The sequence below is a fragment of the Poromitra crassiceps genome (genome assembly GCF_964638095.1).
Source record: "Poromitra crassiceps genome assembly, chromosome: 4".
NCBI lineage: Eukaryota > Metazoa > Chordata > Actinopteri > Beryciformes > Melamphaidae > Poromitra > Poromitra crassiceps.
The window spans coordinates 31,600,594-31,625,776 of NC_139626.1; the positions used below are offsets into that span (position 1 = coordinate 31,600,594).

General features: G+C 43.8%; 1 protein-coding gene across 1 annotated transcript in view; it reads right to left on the reverse strand.

Annotated features, from left to right (window-relative positions):
* The window catches only part of ankfn1b (ankyrin repeat and fibronectin type III domain containing 1b), a gene marked incomplete at both ends in the record, with an annotated part of 321,927 nt that overhangs the window by 296,302 nt on the left and 442 nt on the right, over positions 1-25,183 (reverse strand). Inside the window, one exon of the mRNA XM_083636085.1 lies at positions 946-1,127. Coding sequence (XP_083492211.1) covers positions 946-1,127 — 182 coding nt within the window. The remainder of the gene's footprint in view (positions 1-945; positions 1,128-25,183) is intronic.

The following is a 25,183-nucleotide window of genomic DNA, read 5'->3' on the forward strand; positions in this document are numbered from 1 at the left end:
AGACAGAGAGAGACACACACAGAGAGAGAGAAGATGTACATTTCATGCACACACTCCTGCTGAGACAGCTAGCCCCTGTGTGCTGTCTATCAGGTGAACCAGATACCAAAAGAACACAGAGGGAATTTGTGGAAGTTGAAAGGGAGAAGGACACATGTTTCACAGCGTATCAGAGAGGAATCAGAAGGCTTTGCTTGAAGCCCTGGTGGCCTCTTTCCTCTGGTATCTCCAGCCTGACACTTTTTGATGGCTCAGCATGTGATGAGAAACAGCAGGTTGCCTCCCTGAGGCCCGAGTGTGTGTTGGTGACTGAATGACAAGCTGATAAGGTAAAGGCCACTTCATTTTCCCTTGAGATAAGCCAGACATAGCCAGACATTTCAGGATGGAATTCCATGAGGGACACTTTTGAAATGTTTTTCCTGAAACACAGGTATTTAGAAAAGTTTGTGCTTGTTGAAGTCTTTTTCAAAAAACTTGACTTGAAACTGAAAGCTATTCTCTTGTTAAGCTGTGACGCATGACCTCCCGACAGTACCACTTCTGGGTCCAAGGCAGCGCCAAGCCTCTCTGCGTTGTCAATATGCCGCAGTGTTGTCATTGTTGGAATAGATCCGAGACAAAAAAAAAACGATTCAACTGTCATTCTACCGCTTTCCTTGCGATGAGAAAGAGAAGAGGAAATGGCTGCAGTGCAGTTAATAAGGTAAGTTACAATTTGGGGAAAGTACGTAGAAAAACAAAGTTTGGCACTAAGTCTCAAAAGATTATCGTTGATGACGTCGACAAGATTAGCTAGTGGCTAAACACACACTTTTGAGAAAGATCCTCAAGCGACGCCAACTGAAAAAGTGTTGTTTAGTTGAGCTTGACTCCACTCGTGTTTACCTGCAGGAGGCAGGCTGCAGGCCTTGGGTTGGCTGGTGGCAGGGGGCGGGTTCTTACCTGCAGGAGGCAGGGTGCAGGCCTTGGGTTGGCTGGTGGCAGGGGGCGGGTTCTTCCTGCGAGGAGGACTCCCACCAATCAGGGCCGAGTGGTGGACCCTGGAGACCGTAGGGGACTGGGGGATGCTGGGTAGGGTACGCGATTTAGCCAATATGGGCCTCTGCAGCTTCCTCTCCAGTGACCTGGTCAGACAGCAAGGAAGATGATCAGGGTGCAACAAGGTACTTTCTCAATTTAAATAGTGTTTTGTGATTTCTTCTTCTGTAATATCCTAACGCTAAAGTTATAGCTATACAATATATATAATGTTAACACTAAGAAGGGCAGAGAACAGAAGGGAATAGCAGTACATAAACACCCACAGACACATTCACACACGCCATTGTTAACCAACAGGAGAGCAGCTGTACCGATCAATAGTGAAATTACTTCCACCTCAGCATAATCAAGCGGAAGGCCATTGGAAACACAGTCAATAACAATAGCTTTGTCTCATAGCACTCCCCAATGGGAAACTAATCAATAGTCACTCTGACAACAAGGCATCATACAAGATAGATTGAATAAGAAATCGAGTCATAACACAAACACTGCGAATATCACCGATGACGAGAGGTGATGTGTGAGTCAAATAGTTGCCTTGTTTGTTTTCGTCGGTTTTTGTTTTAGGTTGGTTTTCATTTTTCACTTTTATTTTTTAAAGGAGCCATAGACAAAAAAAATCACGATTCATTTCATATTGATTATTTTAATTCAAAATCCAGCAATGCCCTTACTAATGCCCGGGTATACTAACGGTATTTTAGTTAACTGACACTCAATATAAGGTGCTTTCGGACCGCAGGAACCTTTTCATAGTTCTAGGAGCAGTTGGAGGAACTCTCCCCTTTTTGTTGTGTTCACACCACAGGAACCAGGAACTAGAGTAGTTCTTAAAACGCTGTTTAGAGGAACCTTTTAGCTCCTACTTCAGGGTAGCTACTTTCCCAGCACAAGAGGAACCTTTAGGAACCTTTAGTGATCCAGATGTAAGTGTAGCTAAGTTGAATGCCCCAAGGCGTTGCCTTTTTCTTTTATTTTTCGCTAACATTTTTTTCAGCTAATTGTTAGCCAAAGTGGTATAAATCCCCCATGAACTCACTTGCTTTGCTGTGAAGCTACTACAGTAGTAGCGGTTAGCATGCTAACCAACCCGCCTCACTTCAGCGTTCCTATGGTTCCTATTGGCAGTGCGAATGTGAACAGAAAAAAGCCCTTGAAGGTATGTAGTTCTCGGGGAACCTCCCCAGCGGGCAGTTCCCCTCAGTCTCCAGAACTGTTTGCTCCGAAAGCGCCTATTATTGTTTAAGTTCCTAAATCGTCAACATTACAAGTCTAAGGGTCATACAATGCCTACAAAATAGAACGGATATTACTGCATCCCCAAAAGGTCCACGTCTAATTCATGTACAATAGAACAGAGTGCGGTAAAGAAAGGCACAGGCAAAAACTCCAGAATACTTGTGAGGCACCAAGTTCCCTTCTCATGCCAGTTGTGATGAGCTTGATCTGCTCAAACTCCACGAGACGTGGAAAGCATTTCAGACGTCAGAGCTGGCCTGGTGTGAGCAGAAGACGTCTAACCTCCAGACTCTTAAGTTGGGGTACAGAACACATGATCTCAGGCTGAAAATCCATCCAGCACACGTGAGCCCAGGTGCCCCAGGCTTATATTATAGCCTGTGCTGTTCTGTTCTGGTCCGCTGACATCTATTTCATGGAAATCAATGTATTGAACTGATCTACTGTATGCTATGAAGATACATTCAAGTTAATTTTGAGTCCATTGATCAATGGTTTCACTTTGATTCTGAATGAATGATAGCAAGATAAATGTCCAGCCATAAGCTCTTCATTACCTTGATGTGGAATGGAATTCAACACGTGTTAACAGCTGAACTGGGGTCAGCTCACCGAATGTAAGCTTTCATGATGTATGCTCACCTCACTGTACCCCTTCAGCTAGAACTTCAGATGTCAGAGCTCTTGTTGTCAGAGTGGCTCCTGGATGTCTCTGGAGATATGGAGATGGAAGCTCCACCTTAAGAGGTAACATGGGAACATTCTTCGACACTGGATGTAAGCCAGCCACGCCAATAGCCATCGATCCAAATGTAAATGCACTGCATGCATTGCTTTCCAATGCAAGTGAATTAATTTGGTATTAGATAATTCATTACTGCTGTATCATTCCGTCGCATATGCATTGCACTGTGAATAGGAGGTGCAGCTCTGATCTACCCCTTTTACATTACATTTTTTAGACAAGTGCTCTTGAGTCAAATGCAAACTGTACCTCCTAACTTGAGAGAAACAACCAGCTTGGAGTTGAGTGGCCCAAGATATATTAGCTGGCTTAGGGCTATTCCTCACTTGGGATCTCTGTGGTAAACTGACACAGCCAGCTCTAAGTCAGCACCTCCAAACATCCACACACAGACCTGAGAAGAAAAGTATTGACATCGGCCCCCTGTCAGCTAGAAAACTGCTCCCCTGAGAGAGGAGCTAGGTGTTGGAGATGTAACCCCTGAGAGAGGAGACAGGTGTTTGGAGATGTAACCCCTGAGAGAGGAGCCAGGTGTTTGGAGATGTAACCCCTGAGAGAGGAGCTAGGTGTTGGAGATGTAACCCCTGAGAGAGGAGCCAGGTGTTGGAGATGTAATCTCTGAGAGAGGAGCCAGGTGTTGGAGATGTAACCCCTGAGAGAGGAGCCAGGTGTTGGAGATGTAACCTCTGAGAGAGGAGCCAGGTGTTGGAGATGTAACCCCTGAGAGAGGAGCCATGTGTTGGAGATGTAACCTCTGAGAGAGGAGCCAGGTGTTGGAGATGTAACCTCTGAGAGAGGAGCCAGGTGTTGGAGATGTAACCCCTGAGAGAGGAGCCATGTGTTGGAGATGTAACCTCTGAGAGAGGAGCCAGGTGTTGGAGATGTAACCTCTGAGAGAGGAGCCAGGTGTTGGAGATGTAACCCCTGAGAGAGGAGCCATGTGTTGGAGATGTAACCTCTGAGAGAGGAGCCAGGTGTTGGAGATGTAACCTCTGAGAGAGGAGCCAGGTGTTGGAGATGTAACCTCTGAGAGAGGAGCCAGGTGTTGGAGATGTAACCTCTGAGAGAGGAGCCAGGTGTTGGAGATGTAACCTCTGAGAGAGGAGCCAGGTGTTGGAGATATAACCCCTGAGAGAGGAGCCAGGTGTTGGAGATGTAACCTCTGAGAGAGGAGCCAGGTGTTGGAGATGTAACCTCTGAGAGAGGAGCCAGGTGTTGGAGATATAACCCCTGAGAGAGGAGACAGGTGTTTGGAGATGTAACCCCTGAGAGAGGAGCCAGGTGTTGGAGATATAACCCCTGAGAGAGGAGACAGGTGTTTGGAGATGTAACCCCTGAGAGAGGAGACAGGTGTTTGGAGATGTAACCCCTGAGAGAGGAGCCAGGTGTTGGAGATATAACCCCTGAGAGAGGAGACAGGTGTTTGGAGATGTAACCCCTGAGAGAGGAGACAGGTGTTTGGAGATGTAACCCCTGAGAGAGGAGACAGGTGTTTGGAGATGTAACCCCTGAGAGAGGAGACAGGTGTTTGGAGATGTAACCCCTGAGAGAGGAGCCAGGTGTTGGAGATATAACCCCTGAGAGAGGAGCCAGGTGTTGGAGATGTAACCTCTGAGAGAGGAGCCAGGTGTTGGAGATATAACCCCTGAGGGAGGAGCCAGGTGTTGGAGATATAACCCCTGAGAGAGGAGCTAGGTGTTGGAGATGAAAACGAGTGGAGGATCTGGGATGCTCTGGTGATGAATGATGGTTTCGTATTGGTGATGATGACTAAAGGAAGAGCTGATTGTCAATGTATAAATGCAGACATGTCACACACACACGTACACACATTCATATACACACACACACACACACACACACACACACACACACACACACACACACACACATTCATATACACAGTACACACAGACACACTTTGACGATAATGGAAACTGGCAAGTCTTGTGGTCCTCAGTAACCCATAGTGACCTGCATCACAAAGCCTGAAGCATGCGCGCACACAGACACAGACACACGGACACACACAGACACACACACACAGACACAGACACACACAGACACACACACGCACGCACGCACACGCACGCACGCATGCACGCACACGCACACGCACACACTAACAAAGACAGGAGTTGTTTCCCAGCAAGGATAATACATTTGGCAGCAGAAAATGTGAGGTTTGCTTGATGCTTACAACTGCTCTCCTCCTGTTTCTGGCAGGCCTGGGCCTGGGCCTGGGCCTGGGCCTGGGCCTGGGCCTGGGCATGGGCCGTTATCATCATCATGATGTGCTGGTGTGGGAGGCCAACCAATGTGTGACTAAGAGATAATGGCAGAAAATGAGCTGGCAAGGAGCGAGAAAGATGGAGGAAAGCAGGGGATTTAGCATGGAGGACTGGATATTCTGTGTTGATGTTCAGGATATTCTGTGTTGATGTTCAGGATATTCTGTGTTGATGTTCAGGATGTTCTGTGCTGATGTTCAGGATGTTCTGTGCTGATGTTCAGGATGTTCTGTGCTGATGTTCAGGATGTTCTGTGCTGATGTTCAGGATGTTCTGTGTTGATGTTCAGGATGTTCTGTGCTGATGTTCAGGATGTTCTGTGCTGATGTTCAGGATGTTCTGTGCTGATGTTCAGGATGTTCTGTGTTGATGTTCAGGATGTTCTGTGTTGATGTTCAGGATGTTCTGTGCTGATGTTCAGGATGTTCTGTGCTGATGTTCAGGATGTTCTGTGCTGATGTTCAGGATGTTCTGTGCTGATGTTCAGGATGTTCTGTGCTGATGTTCAGGATGTTCTGTGGTGATGTTCAGGATGTTCTGTGCTGATGTTCAGGATGTTCTGTGCTGATGTTCAGGATGTTCTGTGCACACCATTTGGGACACGGTGTTTGTTGGAGATGCCCCCCCCAGCCAGCCCACCATAAACAGCATCAATACATGTTCCTCAGGGTTCTTCTCTCTCTGTACCTGACTGACAGAGCAAAGAGCTCCCAGAGGACTTTGCTTCTCTTCTATGTCTTGCTTCCGCTGCCACAAAAGCAGGTTTTAGTGCAACAGATGTACAGCGATTTGTATTCAACCTATTTTGAAGCTAAAAGTAGCACAGACGACCCTTTGACTCCTCTCAACCAGGCACTGTGAAACTGCACCTTCTGAAGTATCTTCTTAAGCCTGATCGCAAAACCTATTTCTGAACAGTTGCAAATGGGAGAGGGTAAACAATGCTACAGTCAAGCATGGTTAGTGTCTATTCTAAAAAATAAACTAGACCCTGCACACTGCGTAGACTTGTTCCCAGGCCTAGGGTGCATTAGTAAATCCATTCTGACACTCTGCACTCAAATGAGAACGTGGCTGCTCAAAGAGCTAAATCAGGGGTGGCCAAACTATGGCCCGCGGGCCAACTGCAGCCCGCTGCCTGTTTTTAAGTGGCCCACCATGAATTTAGAAAAAAAAAAAAATGCTAAAAACGTTTTTCCGTTTTAAAGTTTAAAAACTAAAACTAAAACGAAAAAACTAAAACGGGGAAAAAACGGAAACAAAAAAATAAAGAAAAAGAAACGGAAAAACTAAAACAAAAAAACTGATTCCCCCCATTTCGTTTTTTCAATTGAAAACCATTGAAAATGGGTTATACTTGAGTACCCTGACCTGGTCTATTTATTTTTAAACATTTTTAATACTGAATGAATGTTTAATACTAATGTTATGTTAAATTATCTCTGTCTTAACCTGTTGGCACAGGAAAAGAAAATTGAAAACATACAGAAATAGGTGAGCACATCAATAAACTATGTATCATATATTTATTTAGGTAGAAATAAAAATGTTGATGGCACAAGGGTTTTCTGGTTAGGCTTGCCGCGGTAGTAGGTGCTACCGGTGTTACACGGTGGTGAGGCATACACAATTACCATGCCCACCGGTAACACCTCAACTCCACCCGCTCGTGACAGTTCCAGCATGCGCTCAGCTGTGCTGGTGTATATTACAAGCGCTCCCTCATATCCTGGCGGTCTTGAGTTAATCATATCTTTGGTTAGACAGACAAGCAAGTAACGTTAGTTGTACATGTTGTGAACACAATCCCCCTCATACACACGTAGGTAAGACCCTTATCTAAGCCTGTGTGTATTCTCTTGCTACTGCCATCTCTTGAAATGTGGTTTTAACAGAGGTAATTCTCCACTAGCATTGATGCTAATACCATTAGCTAAACCTCCGCTAACATTGATGGTAAATGGTTGATGACTTAGCTGTGATAAAAGCACATGCTGATTAGGGTTGGCACGATGGACGATGGCATCGACCATCGTGATTGGCCGACCCCCCATCGACCTCTGAGCCGTCTACATCGGATCATCGTGATTATCTGTTCGAAATAAATTTTGACGTTTTAATAATAAAAAATACCAAGTCCACTCACCGTGACGCGTGGGGGACGCGCCGGCGGCATTAAACGAGCGCGCCCAGTTCAGACTCAGAGAAGCCTCCCCTCCCCCTCCTCCGCTCTAGTGCTTCTCTGCACTAGGAGCGCTTGTTTAATGTCGCCTGGGCGTCCCCCGCGCATGAGAAGTGAGTTATTTTGTTGCGAAAACTTTTAAGACAAAGAAGAAACTTCACGTTCTTTCCTGTTTTCAACCCAAAGTGAGTACAAGTCTTCAACTGTGAATTTAACTCGCCTGTTTCCAAAGTGAAAGTTGAAGTCGCTCACAGCAGCAGCCTCAACGCTAGACGCATCAGTCTGAATGACAAAACATTAACGTTACAGCCAGGTCCTCACCAACAACATGTGTGTGTTGAATTTAACTAGCTGGCAGTAAACTGACTGAATTACTAGCTGATATAACGTTAGATTCGCGTGGACTTTTGAACCTAATGAGAGCGATTTGACGAGAGGAGAGTTGAGAGAGAAACACAGCTGCTGCTGCTGCTGGGGCTACAATCTAACGTTATATCAGCCAGTACTTCAGTCAGTTTAGTGCCAGCTAGTTAAATTCAACACACACACGTTGTTGGTGAGGACCTGTAACGTTAACGTTTTGTTATTTGCGCCGTTCAAATTGTTGGTAGTGAGAGCTACTGCTTCATTCAGTCACCTGGCTCTGTGCTGTTAGCACAGAGGCTAATAGTAGCCTATCAAAGCCCGCTGGTCTCCGTGAAGAGCTCAGCTGTCCAGTTGTAATGAACGCATTGCAATGAATGGCATTACCGCACCGCAGCGACTTAATAAATTATTAATGATTCCCCCCACCCCCGTCAATGACGATGCCTCGTGGATCATGATGGTTCACTGTGGAATAATCACGATGGATAATTTCCTGACATCGCACAACCCTAATGCTGATGCTACTCAGCTATCATCATTGCCTGTCTTACTGCTGCTTGCTGGTCACGTTAATCCCATGGCCATAAAAAATCCCCAGATTTGTCGCTAATGACGTTAGTTTATTTTCTCTAGGCGGAGTCTCTCCCCAGTGTGTAACGTTATGAGAGGCTGAGCTGACAGTGTTGCGAACGCTGAGAGCAGAGCAGCAGCAGCAGGGAGGGGAGGGGAGGGGTTGATTGACTGGGGGAGAAAGGACTATATGCACTATGCAGAGTAGCCTAATTTATAGACCGACTAACGTGACCGCTCCAAACTATTCTCTGCGGTTGGTTAACCTGACATCCCTACCACGCTTGTATTGGTGTCTATCTTGACGGGTGTGTCGGAATGAGAGCAGTTAAATAAAAAATCCGGACCATGAGGACTGCTGAGGAGCTCTGGAACTTTTTTCTTTTTCTTTCCCTTTTTTAATACGGTGTCACCGGTAACACCGGTGTTGTCACGTGTTTATTACCCGGTGGGAAAATGTCCACACCGTGGCATCCCTATTTCTGGTCCAATTTTTTTGCCGCGAAAACTGATGTGCTTACTCATTGAGTGCCAAGGACGTCGATCGACGTCAAAGTAAATAGTGACGTAGAGTGCCAAGGACGTCGATCGACGTCAAATGCGTTTTTTGACGGTGGGACGTGGATCAAAGCCTCCTGCATCTCCTGTACAAATATTGTAGCTATTGAAGGTGTATAACCTATTTTACGGACTCATTAGGTGGCGACAGTGCTCTCCAGATTAGAGAAAGGTCCGGAAAACAGCAGGAAAAATCCCCGTGATCAAAGAGAAACCGCTCATGCTGCAGTCAGAGCCATATAGATTGCTCTGTCTGCAGCTGAAGTTGGCTGCGAACAGCAGTCAATCCGCTCCCACAACTGAGCCTCTCTGTCTCTGCTGTATAGTTTCTCCACACGATTAGCCGCCAGAAAGGCAGCACCCGACGCCGAAGGGCCAAACCTTTCCCTGCAGTCCGGTTTGGCATTTCCGTGTCGCGCTGGGAGCCGCCGCACAAAAATGGAGCGCTCCGAAAATAGACTGGGTGCGTGAGGCTGTGTGTTAGTGTGGGCAGGAGTTTGCAGCTGAGGGGGGGAGAGGGGGGTGGGGCAAGCAGGGCACCACACAACTACACCACGTTACTACATCAGAAAATATTAGCTTCAGACTCAGTGAATGTGCTTGAAATGCTGCATTTCACAAAAGGCGGAATATCTCAGCTTCTAATTTGAAACATGTCTTTTTGCTCAAAACAGCCTATCTTCTCCGGCTCATAACTAAAGAACGGAAAATGGTATCAATAAACTTTTTTTTGCAGATGATAGAAGAGAGTCTCATCGTTCTTTGTGCGTGTTCGGTGTTTACATAGTAATATCACACAATATTCTGTGGGCCTCGAGAAATCACTGAAAACGCTCTGAAACTCGCACTGGGAGCGTCCGTTCTCCAAAAGTGGCTGGCACTCAATGAGTTAATACTGTTTGGCCCGCGACTCCCTATATTTTTCTGTATGCGGCCCACAACCAAAAACGTTTGACCACCCCTGATCTACAGTGTGCTCTTCCTGTATGAAATAACCAACGGGTCATCTGTCAGTTCATTCTGGGGCGTCTGGGTAGTGTAGTGTAGAGGTAAAAGCCCTCGCCTACCACCGCCGGACCATGGAAACCCAGGTTCAATTCCCAATTTACCAAATTGACAAAGTGTGCAGAGAGTGCCCTGGTGCTCGGAGTGACTATAGCCCTAATACCCTTCCCATTCTAAACCTCAACTGCTCAAGCTATATATTGAAGCATCATCTTTGAGGCCTGATTGAACGATGTAGCCTGTGTGAATGCAACTCCCTAGATATAGTCATGGCATCTATCCATGGTGCTGAATCAAGCACACACACACACACACACACACACACACACAGAGCCTGATGGGTGTGGTCATTGTTAAGGCTGATTCAGTGCACCTGGGCCGGTGCTTTTTGGCTTTAACACGCTTCAGACCATTCAGTGCAGTGTCACTCTCCCTCCTCACCGACACAGCTTTTGTTCCGTTTGTATGGATGTACAGTATGGTTATTCGCTAACCCCGGACAGCGCCATATTGCTGACATACCGTCCTGCAGATGACAACTATAGTAACGGCCTTATTGTCGTTTCTGTTCCATTACAAAATAGCGATAGTGATGACAGCAATAAAAAAAAAAAGAGTTGTTGTTTGTATGCTGCCGTTAATGCCTGTAATAATAACCAAAAGAAAAAACGAGGTGAACAGACTTTGCTGTGAGGAGCTGTCAGAAAGTTTCACCTGTCTCTCCTAACTATCCACACATCTCCTGTGCTGCTGATATATCCTCCGTCTCGCTCCCTTCACGTCTGTGGACGGTAGAGATAGAAACAAACCACGGGGACTTTATTGCTGTCATTACTACAGCCGTGTGTAACGCAGGTCACCATCCGAACACATTTGGAATGATACAGGGAACGCTAACGGCGGCTAGCTTCCTATAAACGCTGCTCTTACAAAGGCTGTCACTTAACACATTCACTGCCACCAGTTTTTTTTTTACTGTAGGTAGCTTCTGCCAAGGTTTTTTTTTGAGGATTCTGGCTCATCTTTCAAGAGCCGAGGATTATTTTCTGCTAGTATTTTGTGAACACAAAATATCTCAAAAGAACTACCGTAATAGAATGTGTGCTTTCTCTGTCTAAAAGAGTTAGTTTGTAGAGTTAGTAGTTATGTAGGGATTAGCAGTTGAATACAGCATGGTTTCAGCATCTGAAAATTTAAGCTGAGATAAATGGCTTTTTGTGAAATTCGATAGAACAGTCACTTTAACCATTTATTTTTGGCATCAGTAAGACGTCAGACATCTAAACAATAGTTTTGAACAGTAATTTCCTCCATAACAGCAGGAAACCCCCCTCTCCTTCAAACTCCTCCCTCCGTGTGTGTTCTCCTCTTCCCTCCGTGGCTGCAGCGGGTGTGTGACAAGCGAGTTGTTGTCTGTGCTGCCTGGCTGCCCCTCGTCGGGCGAGTCTGGATGGGCTCGCTCGTTTCTTGGGGTTTCGGTTGAGAGCTTTGATGAAGCTTTTGCGATTCTGGTCTTATTTATGCTGCGTGTTTCAAAGTGTGTTGCACCCATAATCTATTATGCAAATTTGCAATCCCCCACCGCCAGCTCCCTGCGCGAAAGCGAAAGCGTTTTCGCCAATCCATTTTCATGAGAATGGCTTCCTCACGCGGCTGTTTTTGCTTGGCTTTCTCTCGTCTGGAGAGCACTGTCGCCACTTAGTGGGTCGGTAAAATAGATTATACACATTCAATACCTCCCATATTTTAATAGGAGATGTAAAAGGGGTTGATCGACGTCCCACCGTCAAAAAAAAAAAAAAATTTTGGGACGAGATATCTCGTCCACGGCAGTCAACCGTTGGTTTCTGCTTGACGAGATATCTCGTCCACAGCAGTGAACGTGTTAAGAGCTGCTGCGTTATGTCGAGAACATGGCGGCGGTGGGCGTGCCCGTACGTGAGTGACGTCAATCGCATAAGGTCTATTGTTGTTACTTTCCCTGGGTTTTAGTTCAATTATTCTTTTAACTTTGACTTTGACATACAGTACATGACTGCCTTTGTTCACTAACTTTGTTACTAACTTAAATGTAGAATTGTCGAATTGTCTTTGCTTGGGTTGGGTGCTGAAATGCGATACTACAATGGTACCGGTACCTTTACAACCGCTACTACCAAATTGTACTTAATTTAGGTTCCATGGCCGAGCTGCTGAGTGAAATATCCGTCCTCAGGTGCTCCGAAACTAGCACACCTTCACTAAAATTATCGTTTAAAGTATGCAGCTCGAAATCCTCTTTAAATAAAAAAAAATAATAATTTTGAAATCTCATAAACCTCTAATCAAAGTTTTGTTTAAGAAAGATATCGGTTCCAACCCCATTATTTTAAATTCCTTTGCTGTATGGCAGGAAGCTCACACTGTCATTGGTCTAAATACTTTATTGCTTCGTAACACTCCCCTATGGGACAACCCCAGTATTCCTTCCCCAGTCGCAGATGGGACATTAAAAAACTGGGTCAACAAAGGCATTAAAACAGTCGGAGACTTATACAATCAAGATAACTTCACCAACTTTCAGCAGTTAATTGAAAAGTTTAATTTGCCAAATCATAATCTATTTAAGTACTTTCAGATTAGAGACTGGGTTCGTAATAGCTACGCAGATTTCCCACAAATTCCATCAGGATCCCCTCTTGAGAACCATTTGCTTAGTGTTGCCTTGCACACTACTAGGGGTCTGACATCCTCTATCTATACTATTCTAAACACCGACTTGCCAATCTATAATAGGAATGATAACAAAATTAAATGGGAATCGGATCTTGAATGCACGTATGATGAAATTGACTGGCACGCCCTCCTTGAAATGTCTCAGACTGTTTTAATCTCAACTAAACACAGACAGTTACAGTTTAATATATTTAACAGAACCTATTACACTCCACACAGACTCCACAAAATTTACCATAATTCCTCTCCCAACTGACAACGATGTAAAACCTGTGATGGGGATTTACTCCATATGCTTTGGAATTGCTCTCATTTAGAAGATTTTTGGAAATATATTGTTGAAACAACTTCAGATGTGTTAGAAACCCAGGTTCCTTATGACCCTAGGATCTGGATTTTGGGAGACACTCGATCTCTGGAGGTGAGCATCAATAAGAAATACTTCATATTACTTGCAGGTACAGCTGGCAAAAACTGTACAGTATATTGCTAAATTGGAAATCTGAACTGTCTCCCTCTCAGAGACATTGGTTGAACGAATGAACATCATATAGTACTCCTGAGAAGATCCTGTACAGTGTGAGAAGGAAGCCGGCAACTTATAAAAAAATATGGGGCTCCTTTCTGGCCTCATTACCTTCATTACACCCTCTTGGATAGTTGAGCCAGTACCAGGGCTTCATAAGGTTCTAATATCACCTTCATTATGTCCACTCCACATACATTTGTTTATTGGTTTTGATTTGATTGAATATTACCTCCTGTAGTTTACTTTACTTTTATTTTATATTTGAAAGAGAGCAAAATGTCTACCATACCGGGAGGGGGGAGGGGGAGGGAGGATACCCTCTGTATTTTCTTTGTTGTTGTTGTTGTTTTTTTCTCTGTCTGTTTTCTCTGTTTGTATTGTTTTGGTATGTATGGAAATTGAAAAATGACCATTCTTGGTTCAATAAAAACATCTTTAAAAAAAAAGAAAGATATCGGTTCCGGCGCCGTTTAGGCACGGTACCATTTTAAAAGTATCACTGCATACTCGCACTAAGTTAAATTCCTAGTTTGTAATCTGATCACTTACTGTGGCTATTAAAGTGAATATTGAATCTTGAATTTTAGCACAGGTATCGGGAAAATATGAAAGGATACCAATCCCTACCGATGCACTCCTTGGTCAATCAGGTCATTCCACCAATCAGTTGCTCTCTCTCCCTCCTCACCTGTGCACCTCTTTGTTCTGTTGTTCTGGTTTGCTGTAGTTTGTATTTTAGTTCCTCCTTAGTGTTAGTTAATAAATTATTCTTTTAACTTTTACTTTGGCATATGACACAGTGATGCAGTGCATCTACAACAAAAAGGGGGGGGGGACAGAAGCAAGTAGAAAGATTAAGGGATGACGTTATTCAATTAAAACTCCATTAAGGAAGGGCAATAAGAGGCAAGTAAAAAAAAAAAAAAGTAAATAAATTGAATTAAAGAGGAGAGGTAAAAGCAAAAAACAAATCAGTACTGAAGCCGTCAAATCGAAGTGGATTCTTGAATATTCAGCCACTAGTACATTGGCACTACATTTATTGCTGCGATGAATTGATGAAGGCAGCTCTTTCTCAAGCCAATAGTAAACAGCACATTTACGCATGCGTGAGCTGTGTGTTAGCTTGGTCCTAAGCCAGCCAAAGTCTCATTCAGTGTGTGTGTGTGTGTGTGTGTGTGTGTGTGTGTGTGTGTGTGTGTGTGTGTGTGTGTGTGTGTGTGTGTGTGTGGTGGAGCATGTATTTCTTTCTTTTTTTGCGAGCCACTTCTCTTCTCTCTCTGATTCTCCATATGCCATCTCTTTTCCCCGCTCACCCCCCATTTCCTTTATATCCCCTCCTCTTCATCTAGTCACATGTTCCACTGCTCTGCAGGCAGCTTGTTACACTATGAAGTGGACTTGCCAAAGAGACGCAGGCCTGGATATTAAAACAGTTGTAATCTATGGATAATACTGACCCAAGATAGCAGCATTTATATCTTTTTGTAGCAAACGGGCAACAGCGCGGGAAAGGGGGGGGGGTCTGCCCCTGGTGGCGGCTGCAGTCCCTGCATCTTGTTGAATGCAGTTCTGCAAGACCCTGCCTCTTTCACTTGGTAATAACTCTAAGAATTAAAAATTAAAAACTAAAACTAAGCATAAACTGTTTTATAACTATGGTAGAATGTGTTAAAAGAGACTATGTTTGAATATATATATTTATTTATTGAGGAGTGCTGTGAAACTCCTCCTCACGGAACGGAAGCTCCAAATCCACTTCACGTCTGTGACTTGACACAGTCGGCAAGAACGCAAGCAGCAGAAAAGAATATCTGACTTCCCCCCCAGTAATGTCAACATTTCAAACAAAAGTATAGTGAATGCTAATGTTAGTTACCAACGTTACTGGCACACCAGGCTAATGTTACCAACATTACTGGACACACCAGGCTAATGTTACCAATGTTACTGCACACACCAGGCTAATGTTACCAATGTTAATGGAGACACCAGGCTGTTACCAACCTTAACTCATTCATGGCCAGTTTAGGACTGCCAATATTTAGCACAGGCCAAAGATTTTCATAATTGTTGGTCATCTTTCAAGACCCACAGTAAATTATCTATTAGCACCAAAGTGATTTGCAATACCTCAAAATGAAGATGTACGTCTCTGGGTTCACCAGGGAAAAAAAAGTGAGCTTTTAGCATGTTCTGTACTCTACTTATAGCCATTTATATACACCCTGTTTTCACCAAAAAGGTCTCTCTGAGAAGACAAACAGGAGAAAAGGACATTTTTGTAAAATACACAATCTCAGGCAGAACTCGCTCTCAATTCTTTTATTTTGAACTGTATTGGTAAATGGTAAATGGCCTGCATTTATATGGCGCTTTTATCCAAAGCGCTTTACAATCAGTAGGTAGTCTACATTCACCCATTCATACACCGATGGCGGCAGGCTGCCACGCAGGGTGCCTGCACACCATCGGGAGCAAGGAGGGTTAAGTGTCTTGCCCAAGGACACAACGACGGCAGCTGGGAGGGAGCGGGGATCGAACCGCCAACCCTTGCGTCATTGGCCGACCCGCTCTACCTCCTGAGCTAAAGCCGCCCTCCGTATTGACATCAGACATGTAAATATTATTCGTTATGACACAAATGACAAAAAAAATTATATATATATATATATATATATACATGAAGTGCTTTTTTTACATTCAACAATACAGTTTACTCAGTGTGAGTGAGTGTGCAGACAGACACACAGACAGACAGACAGACAGACAGACAGACAGACACACACACACACACACACACACACACACACACACACACACACACACACAGAAAGAGTTCTGTCCACAGCTGCTGCTGGATCGCACCTCTTCCCAGGGAACACTACTGATCGCCCCGCAAATTAGCATATGAGGGGAACACCAAACTGGTCTGAGATCAGCGTCTAGCCTCCTCTGCCTCTGCATCGTTTTCCTCCTCTCGTCCGGGCTGGGACGAATGCTGCGACACAGGAACGGGGTCGGCTTGGCTTTGGGACCAGGCGCTGGAACCGGATCGATCATGTTGGTTTGACTACCGCGAACAATTCAATCCAGGTTCGCCCTGCAGCAGAGGCGACCAGCGCAGCGCGCCGAGGGGTGTTTCAATGGAGTTTCTCCTCTATGCAACAGGCAGCGTTTCTCCGTTTTCTCCTCCTCTTCCATTTCAAAACAACAGCTGCGGTATGTGTTTGATAACGTGTTGTCGGCTTTGCCTTTGAGGCTAGGGACCTGATAACATGTCACAGGCTGGGGAAGTCTTTGAACTACGCGCTGCACTAATAAAAACAAAAACACGTCAAACACGTCATTGGCGGTGAGGGCTATTCCTGATAACACGTCAAAGACGTCTTTGGCGGTGAATGAGTTAATGGAGACACCAGGCTAATGTTAGTTACCAACGTTACTGGAGACACCAGTGTAATGTTACCAACGTTAATGGAGACACCAGGCTAATGTTAGTTACCAACGTTAATGGAGACACCAGGCTAATGTTACCAACGTTAACTCATTGAGTGCCAATGACGACTTTAGTCGTCAATTGCTTTAGTGACGTAGAGTGCCAAAGACGACTAAAGTCGTCAATTGCGTTTTTTGACGGTGGGACGTGGATCTAAGCCTCTTACATCGCCTCTTACAATATGGGAGCTATTGAATGTGTGTAACCTATTTTACAGAACCCTTAGGTGGCGACAGTGCTCTCCAGATTACAGAAAGGCGATGAAAAAACAAAGAAGAAGTCGTTGTGGAAACGGAAATCGCATCGCATCCGTATGCATCCATATGCATGAAGCATACTGTAACGTTAGCTGTGCCTGCAGCAGCCAATCTGCTGCCACAATTGAGCCCCATCCGTGTCCGCTGCGATAGCCCATCCATATGATTTAGTTGCCGACACGGCGACACCAGCGTCTTTCTGAAAAGTTACATTATTCTCAGCTGGCGACACGCTGTAAAAAAGCGGGGGGATGCAGCGCACTTTTCAGTGCAGATCAAACTCAGAGCAAACCGCAGCGGAGACACTCCTCCCACCACGGAGGAGGAGGAGGAGGGGGGTGGGGCACGCAGGGCACTACAGCATACAACCATTGACAGTACACACAGACCCAGGCAGCAGCAGGCTCGATGCATAGAGAGCAAACAAGCTAGAATAGGCTATCTGATGCCCACCAGCAGTAAATCAAGACCAGCAAGAAGGTGTAGGGTCTGCGCACGCAGGGGCCAGCGCTGCTGGTTGCAGCTAAAAAATATTATTTGGCCAAACAAAATTCCTTTGTTTTCACTCTTTTATTGAAGGAAATTATTTTTGAGGTGTCATTATATCAGAAAATATTAGCTTCAGAGTCAATGATGTGCTTGAATGTTTAATTTCACAAAAGGCTCATTATCTCAGCTTCTAGAAAAAAATAGCTGTTTTTGGTTAAATCAAGCTATCTTCTCCGGCTCATAACTAAAGAACGGAAAATGGGATCAATAAACTTTTTTTTGCAGATGATAGAAGAGAGTCTCCTCGTTCTTTGTGCGTGTTCGGTGTTTACATAGTAATATCACACAATATTCTGTGGGCCTCGAGAAACCACTGAAAACGCTCTGAAACTCTGGCACTGGGAGCGTCCGTTCTCCAAAAGTGGCTGGCACTCAATGAGTTAATGGAGACACCAGGCTAATGTTAGTTACCAACGTTACTGGACACACCAGGCTAATGTTACCAACATTACTGGAGACACCAGGCTAATGTTAGTTACCACCGTTACTGGACACACCAGGCTAATGTTACCAACGTTACTGGACACACCAGGCTAATGTTAGTTACCAACATTACTGGAGACACCAGGCTAATGTTAGTTACCAACGTTAATGGAAACACCAGGTTATGTTACCAACCTTAATGGAGACACCAGGCTAATGTTAGTTACCAACGTTACTGGAGACACCAGGCTAATGTTACCAACGTTAATGGAGACACCAGGCTAATGTTAGTTACCAACGTTACTGGACACACCCAATATGGTATCCTTTCATGGGGCCCAAAATCCCTGGCTACGCCCGTAGGAATGACCCATCGGGTGAAGTGGGGTCCGGGGACCCCCAGGGGGCCTTGAGTGGGTTCAAGGGGGTCCCCAGCTGTTAGAGAATGGAATTTCAACCATTCTTCATCCGCTAATGTATATAACAGCTGATATAAACCAAATGAATTGAAGCCAGGAGTCCAGGAAGATGTCTTATGAAAGTATATTTATTACCATAACATTCTCTGGCAATATGTATTGTCAGAGGACTGAATCTCAATGTACCATCTAATCAATGTACAGAGTCCAAATATTCAGTGGCTATTGACAGTTGACATTGATTACTTATACTCAGGGAGAGGAGGAAAGAGGGGGGAGAGGAATGTATGTGCGTCGTGCAGTCCTGACTGAGAGACTGTTATCAGTTGTTATGGCACTCGACGCACTGAACAAGGTCTCAGCAAAAGGAGAAGTCCTATATGTGTGAGATATCATGTCATGTTAGCCTACAGCACTAACTATGTGTATGCAACTACTAGCCCACTGACCAGGAAAGGCCCATGGAACTTATATTCTCTAACACCAGCAAAAGGAGGAATAATTTATTTTCAGCATAAGTAACACAATGGCAGAATGTATGACTCTTTTGGTCATGGGTTTTATACACATGCTCTCATAAATCATCTAAAAGCATAAATCTGATCAGATGGGGGAGCCAGGGACAAAATATCAAATGGGGGTCCGTGGTTTAATTTGTGTCAGTTTAGGGGTCCTTGACGTGAACACGTTTGAGAACCACTGCATTACAGACTGGTGGAAAGGACAGAGTATTTCTGGAATCAGTGGTGCATGCTTTGATTTAGAAAGTGTTTTGTAGTTTTATTGTGGTGCTGAATTGCAGGCTCTGAAAGCTTTATTCAATCAAACTTCCAGAGCCTGAGACTCCGCTCAGATCTGCTCATAAATGATTCAGTCGCTGCTAACTGCAAAAAGAACATGGCTCACTCTCTTCAACTGCTCAAACTAGTTTTGTTTTTGGGGTAGATGTGCATGCAATCTACGAGATGTGTGCCTCTGGCAATCAATGTTCAATAAGTGGGAGGAGCTAAAGAATATCAAGATTTTTCCTCAACAGCACAATAAAAAAAAATAAGCATACTGTAGTGTTGGAGGAAAGCAACGATACGAATAAACACATCATTCTACTTCATGGAAATGAATATCAAACTACATAGAAATTGATTTCTTCGTCCTCAGATGAAAAGCCAAGAATTTAAGGTTGGCATCTCTTCTGCCATTTGATGATGGGAGTAGCTAGGGAATGTAGGGATTTAAAGAATGTAAAGATGAATATAAGCTCAAGCTATTTATAGAACGTCTTAAAGAGTAGGACTGTAACGATTAATATAAGTTCAAGCTATTTATAGAACGTCTTAAAGAGTAGGACTGTAACGATTAATATAAGTTCAAGCTATTTATAGAACGTCTTAAAGAGTAGGACTGTAACGATTAATATAAGCTCAAGCTATTTATTCACCTTATTCTTTGCCCACACATGGACGCTTCCGCATTATGTCATTTCGTAATAGTATTTCCGTTTTGACTTGCCAAAAACCCCGCAGGCAAAATGGCCGCGCACACTCCCCTCCTAAAGTGGCAAAATTACTCCCCCATAAACGAACATATCTTGGCCAATACGTATGTAACATACAAAATAAAACAACCCGTAATATCTTAATTTTATGTAGAATGCAGAGGACATGTAACTGTTTAGTTAAACTTGCATTCCAGGAATATTGTGCTCTAAAGATGACGTTAGTGGAGTCGAGGCTGTTGCATCCTGAAACCCACATAGGTTGCGCTAGGCGTAACCTATGTGCGATTCGAAATAATGCATCCGAGATAGAAACGTTATGAATATAGCCACGTTATAAACAACAAACTAACGCTGGTGATCCGTATGGAAACAGTGTTACTCGAAATGGTTAAAAGTTATATCAATTTGGTCATTCAGTGGCATTTTACTGCCATATAACATAACTAACTAGCGGCTAATATTAGCCACAGAAGGCAACTAGCGCTGAACCGGAAGAACAAATACGTTTGCGTTGAACGCGGAAGAGAGAAAAAGTGGGCGTGGTGAATAAGGTGAATAGAAAGTCAAAGTTTCGATATTTTAATGCGAACTGGCACGAGTGGGAATGTAAGGGCTTTGAGCGCTGAAGGGACCAGCCAAGAGCTTTCTTGGCAAATCTAAATGTAGATGCCATGCTATCCAATCAGATTCAGTAAAAGGTGACATGTGATGAGGTGATTGATTATCAAGGCTGTCATTCACTCACACATCGAGTGACAATGAGCTCTCTCTCACCCACACACACACACACACATACACACATGCATACGCACACACACACACACACACACACACACACACACACACACAGACACACACAGACACACACACACACATAAACACATCCATACGCACACACACACACACACACACACACACACACACACACACACACACACACACACAGACACACACACATAAACACACACACACACACACACACACACAGACAGACACACACACACACACTAGGGCTGCACGATATATCGTTTACACATCGTCATCGCAATGTGCGCATGCACGATAGTCACATCGCAGGACGTGCGATGTCAAAAGCAAATTAACTCGTCATGTTGCTTGATAAACTCTCACTTTAGGGGTAGCCTACTGAGTGAAATGAGGTTCTCTCAAAGGAGAGAGACGCCCCGCTACTGTACTCACTCATTTAGTGCTTAGCTTCAACACAACAGACATGCACAGAGAGCTCAATTGAATTGTTTTTGCTGTCTGTAAACGATGTGATTGCGGAGGCGGACTTGTCCACAGCTTGCAGCGCACTAGTATACAGCAGGCTGGCTGCTGTAACTCATGTCCATGGAGTGGAGATATTACTCTTGAAACACATCAAAAAGCAAGACCGCAACTTATGACACGAAGGCTAAAGTGATTACTGAGAAGTTGTCCGTGTTATCACTGCGGCTGTCTCCCCCCTTCAGTCTCTGATGTCGCATCACATGATAGCAGTAACGTTACGGTAGAGTTAATCATACATAGCGACTCATTTACACAAAACATGTCGGTGAAAATAAAAAGACAATAGACGTAAATGTATATTTATTACTTTTCACGAATGAATTGTTTGTCACCGGTCGGCTGCATGTGAATCCTCGTCCTCGTCTCTCTGTACTGCCCTGCGTGGCTCAAAAACCGGAACTCCCCAAATGCGGAGCGTACCACTTGGTAGTTTCTGGAGGGGGGTCAGACCAAGTGTGTGAAGTAACCATGTGTGAAGTGGCAGCGGTGTTTCATTGTTGATTTATTGAAATGTTAGAAGAACGAAAGAAGTTGAAAGCAGTGATTAAATCTAATGTTTTTCTGCAAATAGCATCATTGGGAGGTAGATTCTGGCACTCAATATTAGGGGTGGGCAATATATCAAATTTATATCCATATTGTGATTTGAGACTATATGTTCTTAGATGTTGGATGGCAATATGGTGATACAGCATACATGTTGTCTTTCCCTGGTTTTAAAGGCTGCATTACACTAAGTGAAGTATAGGCTAGTGACATTTTAAAGTAGAATGTCATAACTCACTCACTTTTTCCATGTATGTAAGTCATGGAAATCCATTGGTCAAAATGTGTATGCACCCTGATAGATGACGCTCTGAGGCCTACCAGTAGGTCACAGCCCAGTGTTTGAGAAACATTAAAATACCTAATTTCCCCTCCAAAATCAGATGGACTCCTCTACAAAATCACCCCAATCATTCTAGAAGTATTATTTTCTTTAAAATGGAGCTATTCTGGTAATCTGGTGAAAATCTCTATTTTTTCATATCGCAATATATATCGCAGGGGCGGGGAATATAGCAATGTCAGTTTTTTCCAATATTGTGCAGCCCTAACACACACACACACACACACACACACATAAACACATGCATACGCATGTCCAATGAAAAAAAAAAAACTCCTTCCAAAAATCACATGCGTTACTACGATGATGTTATAAAATGTGTCCAGTCACAGACAAAGGAGGCAGAGCTCAGCAGCTGTCCTGCTCCAACATCTAAAGGCACTCTCCTGTCACAAGCCAGGCTCACCCCAAACGCCCCCCGGCTCCTCCTCGCTGCCTGTCAGCTTACAAAGAGACCGAGACACACGCAGAACAGCAGAGAGAGAGAACTTGTGTGTGTGTGAGAGAGAGAGAGAAAGATTTGTAATTTGTCTGGGGATTTGCCAGATTTGTATTGGCAGGGAATCTAAAAGCGTTTTCATCCCATATCTGCCAGTCTAAACTCATTTCTGTTATTATTATTATTATTATTTATTTATTTTACCTTTTTCTCTCTTCTCTTTTTTTTGTACCAGATGCCCACCCACGTTAACAGTCATTTTGTGGGTGAGTGAGATGAAAGTTGTCAAGAGTCGTCTACAGAGTGACGCTTATGGATTTAAAAATAAGAGAATACCGTATGTATTTCTGCCAGCATCTGTCTAATTTCAGAGATTTTGATTGTGATTAATCATTGTGATTAATCTAGCATTCGAAATTAGCTCACGAGCAAAGAAGTGCGAATTGCTTCTGTGTGACACAAGAGAAACTGCATCTAAAGTGCTGCACTGGAAACCAAACTTTAAAATCTATTTGCAAACGTACATTAGGTCCCAAAAACACACCTTCCATCTATCTGGGAAAAAGTCATTTCAAAATTCAATCTGAACGTAATACAGTATCTCTATGCACAGCCTAATTTGGGTATGTGGTATTGTTTGCTCTTTTGACTGTGCTTTGTGTTGTCCAAATTGAAAATGTGAATGATTCATGATCCCGTCATAGGAAGATACATCCTGACAACTGTAGTGTGAAATACGTGCTGTGGTGGACTGGCTGAATGCAGTGAAGTCATATATTTATATTTTAAGCATTTAGCTGACACTCTTACCCAGAAAAACAAGTCCAACAGTAAGAAAATATCCTGTATATTTTCTTACTGTTGGACTTGTTTTTGTTCAAAAAATTAGAATATCATGGAAAGGTTAGTTTTTTTCCATAATTCCTTTCAGAAAGTGAAACTTTCATAGATTATAGATTCATTACACACAAAGTGAAATATTTCTAGACTTTATTTGTTTCATTTTTCATAATTTTGGCCTACAGCTCCAGAAAACCCCCAAAACAGTATTTCAAGAAATTAGAATAGTGTGAAGAAAATCAGCAGTTACTTCTCAGTTATGACTGACTCCAGCCTCAGTCCACTCCCTCTGAATCTCCGCCAAATTTTTGAATCGTCTTTGCTTGACAATCCGCTGAAGCCCACGGTCATCCATGGTATTTCCATGATATTCTAATTTTTTGGAAAGGATCTGTATATATAAAATCACCAACATCACATTAAGCAGTCACTAATAGGAAGATCAAACAATGAGACTAGCAGTAGCCTAATGCCAGATTGCCAGTTTATATTTGGGGCTATATGTCATATTTCTCAACAGTATGACAAAAGCCTGCATGTCAGTCAATGGACAGACACACTGATTCATAGAGATCAGATACACATCACCTGGCTGCACATCAGATTCATAGAGATCAGATACACATCACCTGGCTGCACATCAGATTCATAGAGATCAGATACACATCACCTGGCTGCACATCAGATTCATAGAGATCAGATACACATCACCTGGCTACACATCAGATTCATAGAGATCAGATACACATCACCTGGCTACACATCAGATTCATAGAGATCAGATACACATCACCTGGCTGCACATCAGATTCATAGAGATCAGATACACATCACCTGGCTGCACATCAGATTCATAGAGATCAGATACACATCACCTGGCTACACATCAGATTCATAGAGATCAGATACACATCACCTGGCTACACATCAGATTCATAGAGATCAGATACACATCACCTGGCTGCACATCAGATTCATAGAGATCAGATACACATCACCTGGCTGCACATCAGATTCATAGAGATCAGATACACATCACCTGGCTGCACATCAGATTCATAGAGATCAGATACACATCAGCTGGCTACACATCAGATTCATAGAGATCAGATACACATCACCTGGCTGCACATCAGATTCATAGAGATCAGATACACATCAACTGGCTACACATCAGATTCATAGAGATCAGATACACATCAACTGGCTACACATCAGCGGTAACAGCACCATACACCGGTGTGAACATTTTGGCCGACAGGATAACCGATATTAACATTGCTGTTAACTAAGGCCAACAACTCTAGTACTCAGCAGCCAACAGAAGGCTGCGGCCGGTCGTACTGTGTGTAACAGTGTGTCAGCAGCAGTCTGTGGGGAGAGTCCATTACCATCTACTGCACCTCCTCACTTATGTAACACCAGGCACGTTTACACACACACACACACACACACACACACACATATGAAAGTGTGAATATATACATGGTGTGTGCATGTGTGCAGACACACACAAACACGCACTGATTGCTCATGTAGATAGGAAGTGATCCAGACGTGTAGAAGCGGCAGTCGGATCTGAATCTGCAGCTATTTAGATTTCAATGCTTTGGCATCACCTCAAAATCACACAAAGACACAGACTGACTGTTGTGTGACATGTAATCGGAGCATTTCTCAATGGACCCATTTCACCGCAACCGTTTTGAGGTGGTGAAAGCAGGAAGTAAAGCAGCTGTAACTAAAGCCATTATAATTATGCTTCCATTCGGTTCAGGTGCTCAGGTGTCCAAGTGCCAGGTGCCCTCATTAATGCTAATGATTACACCT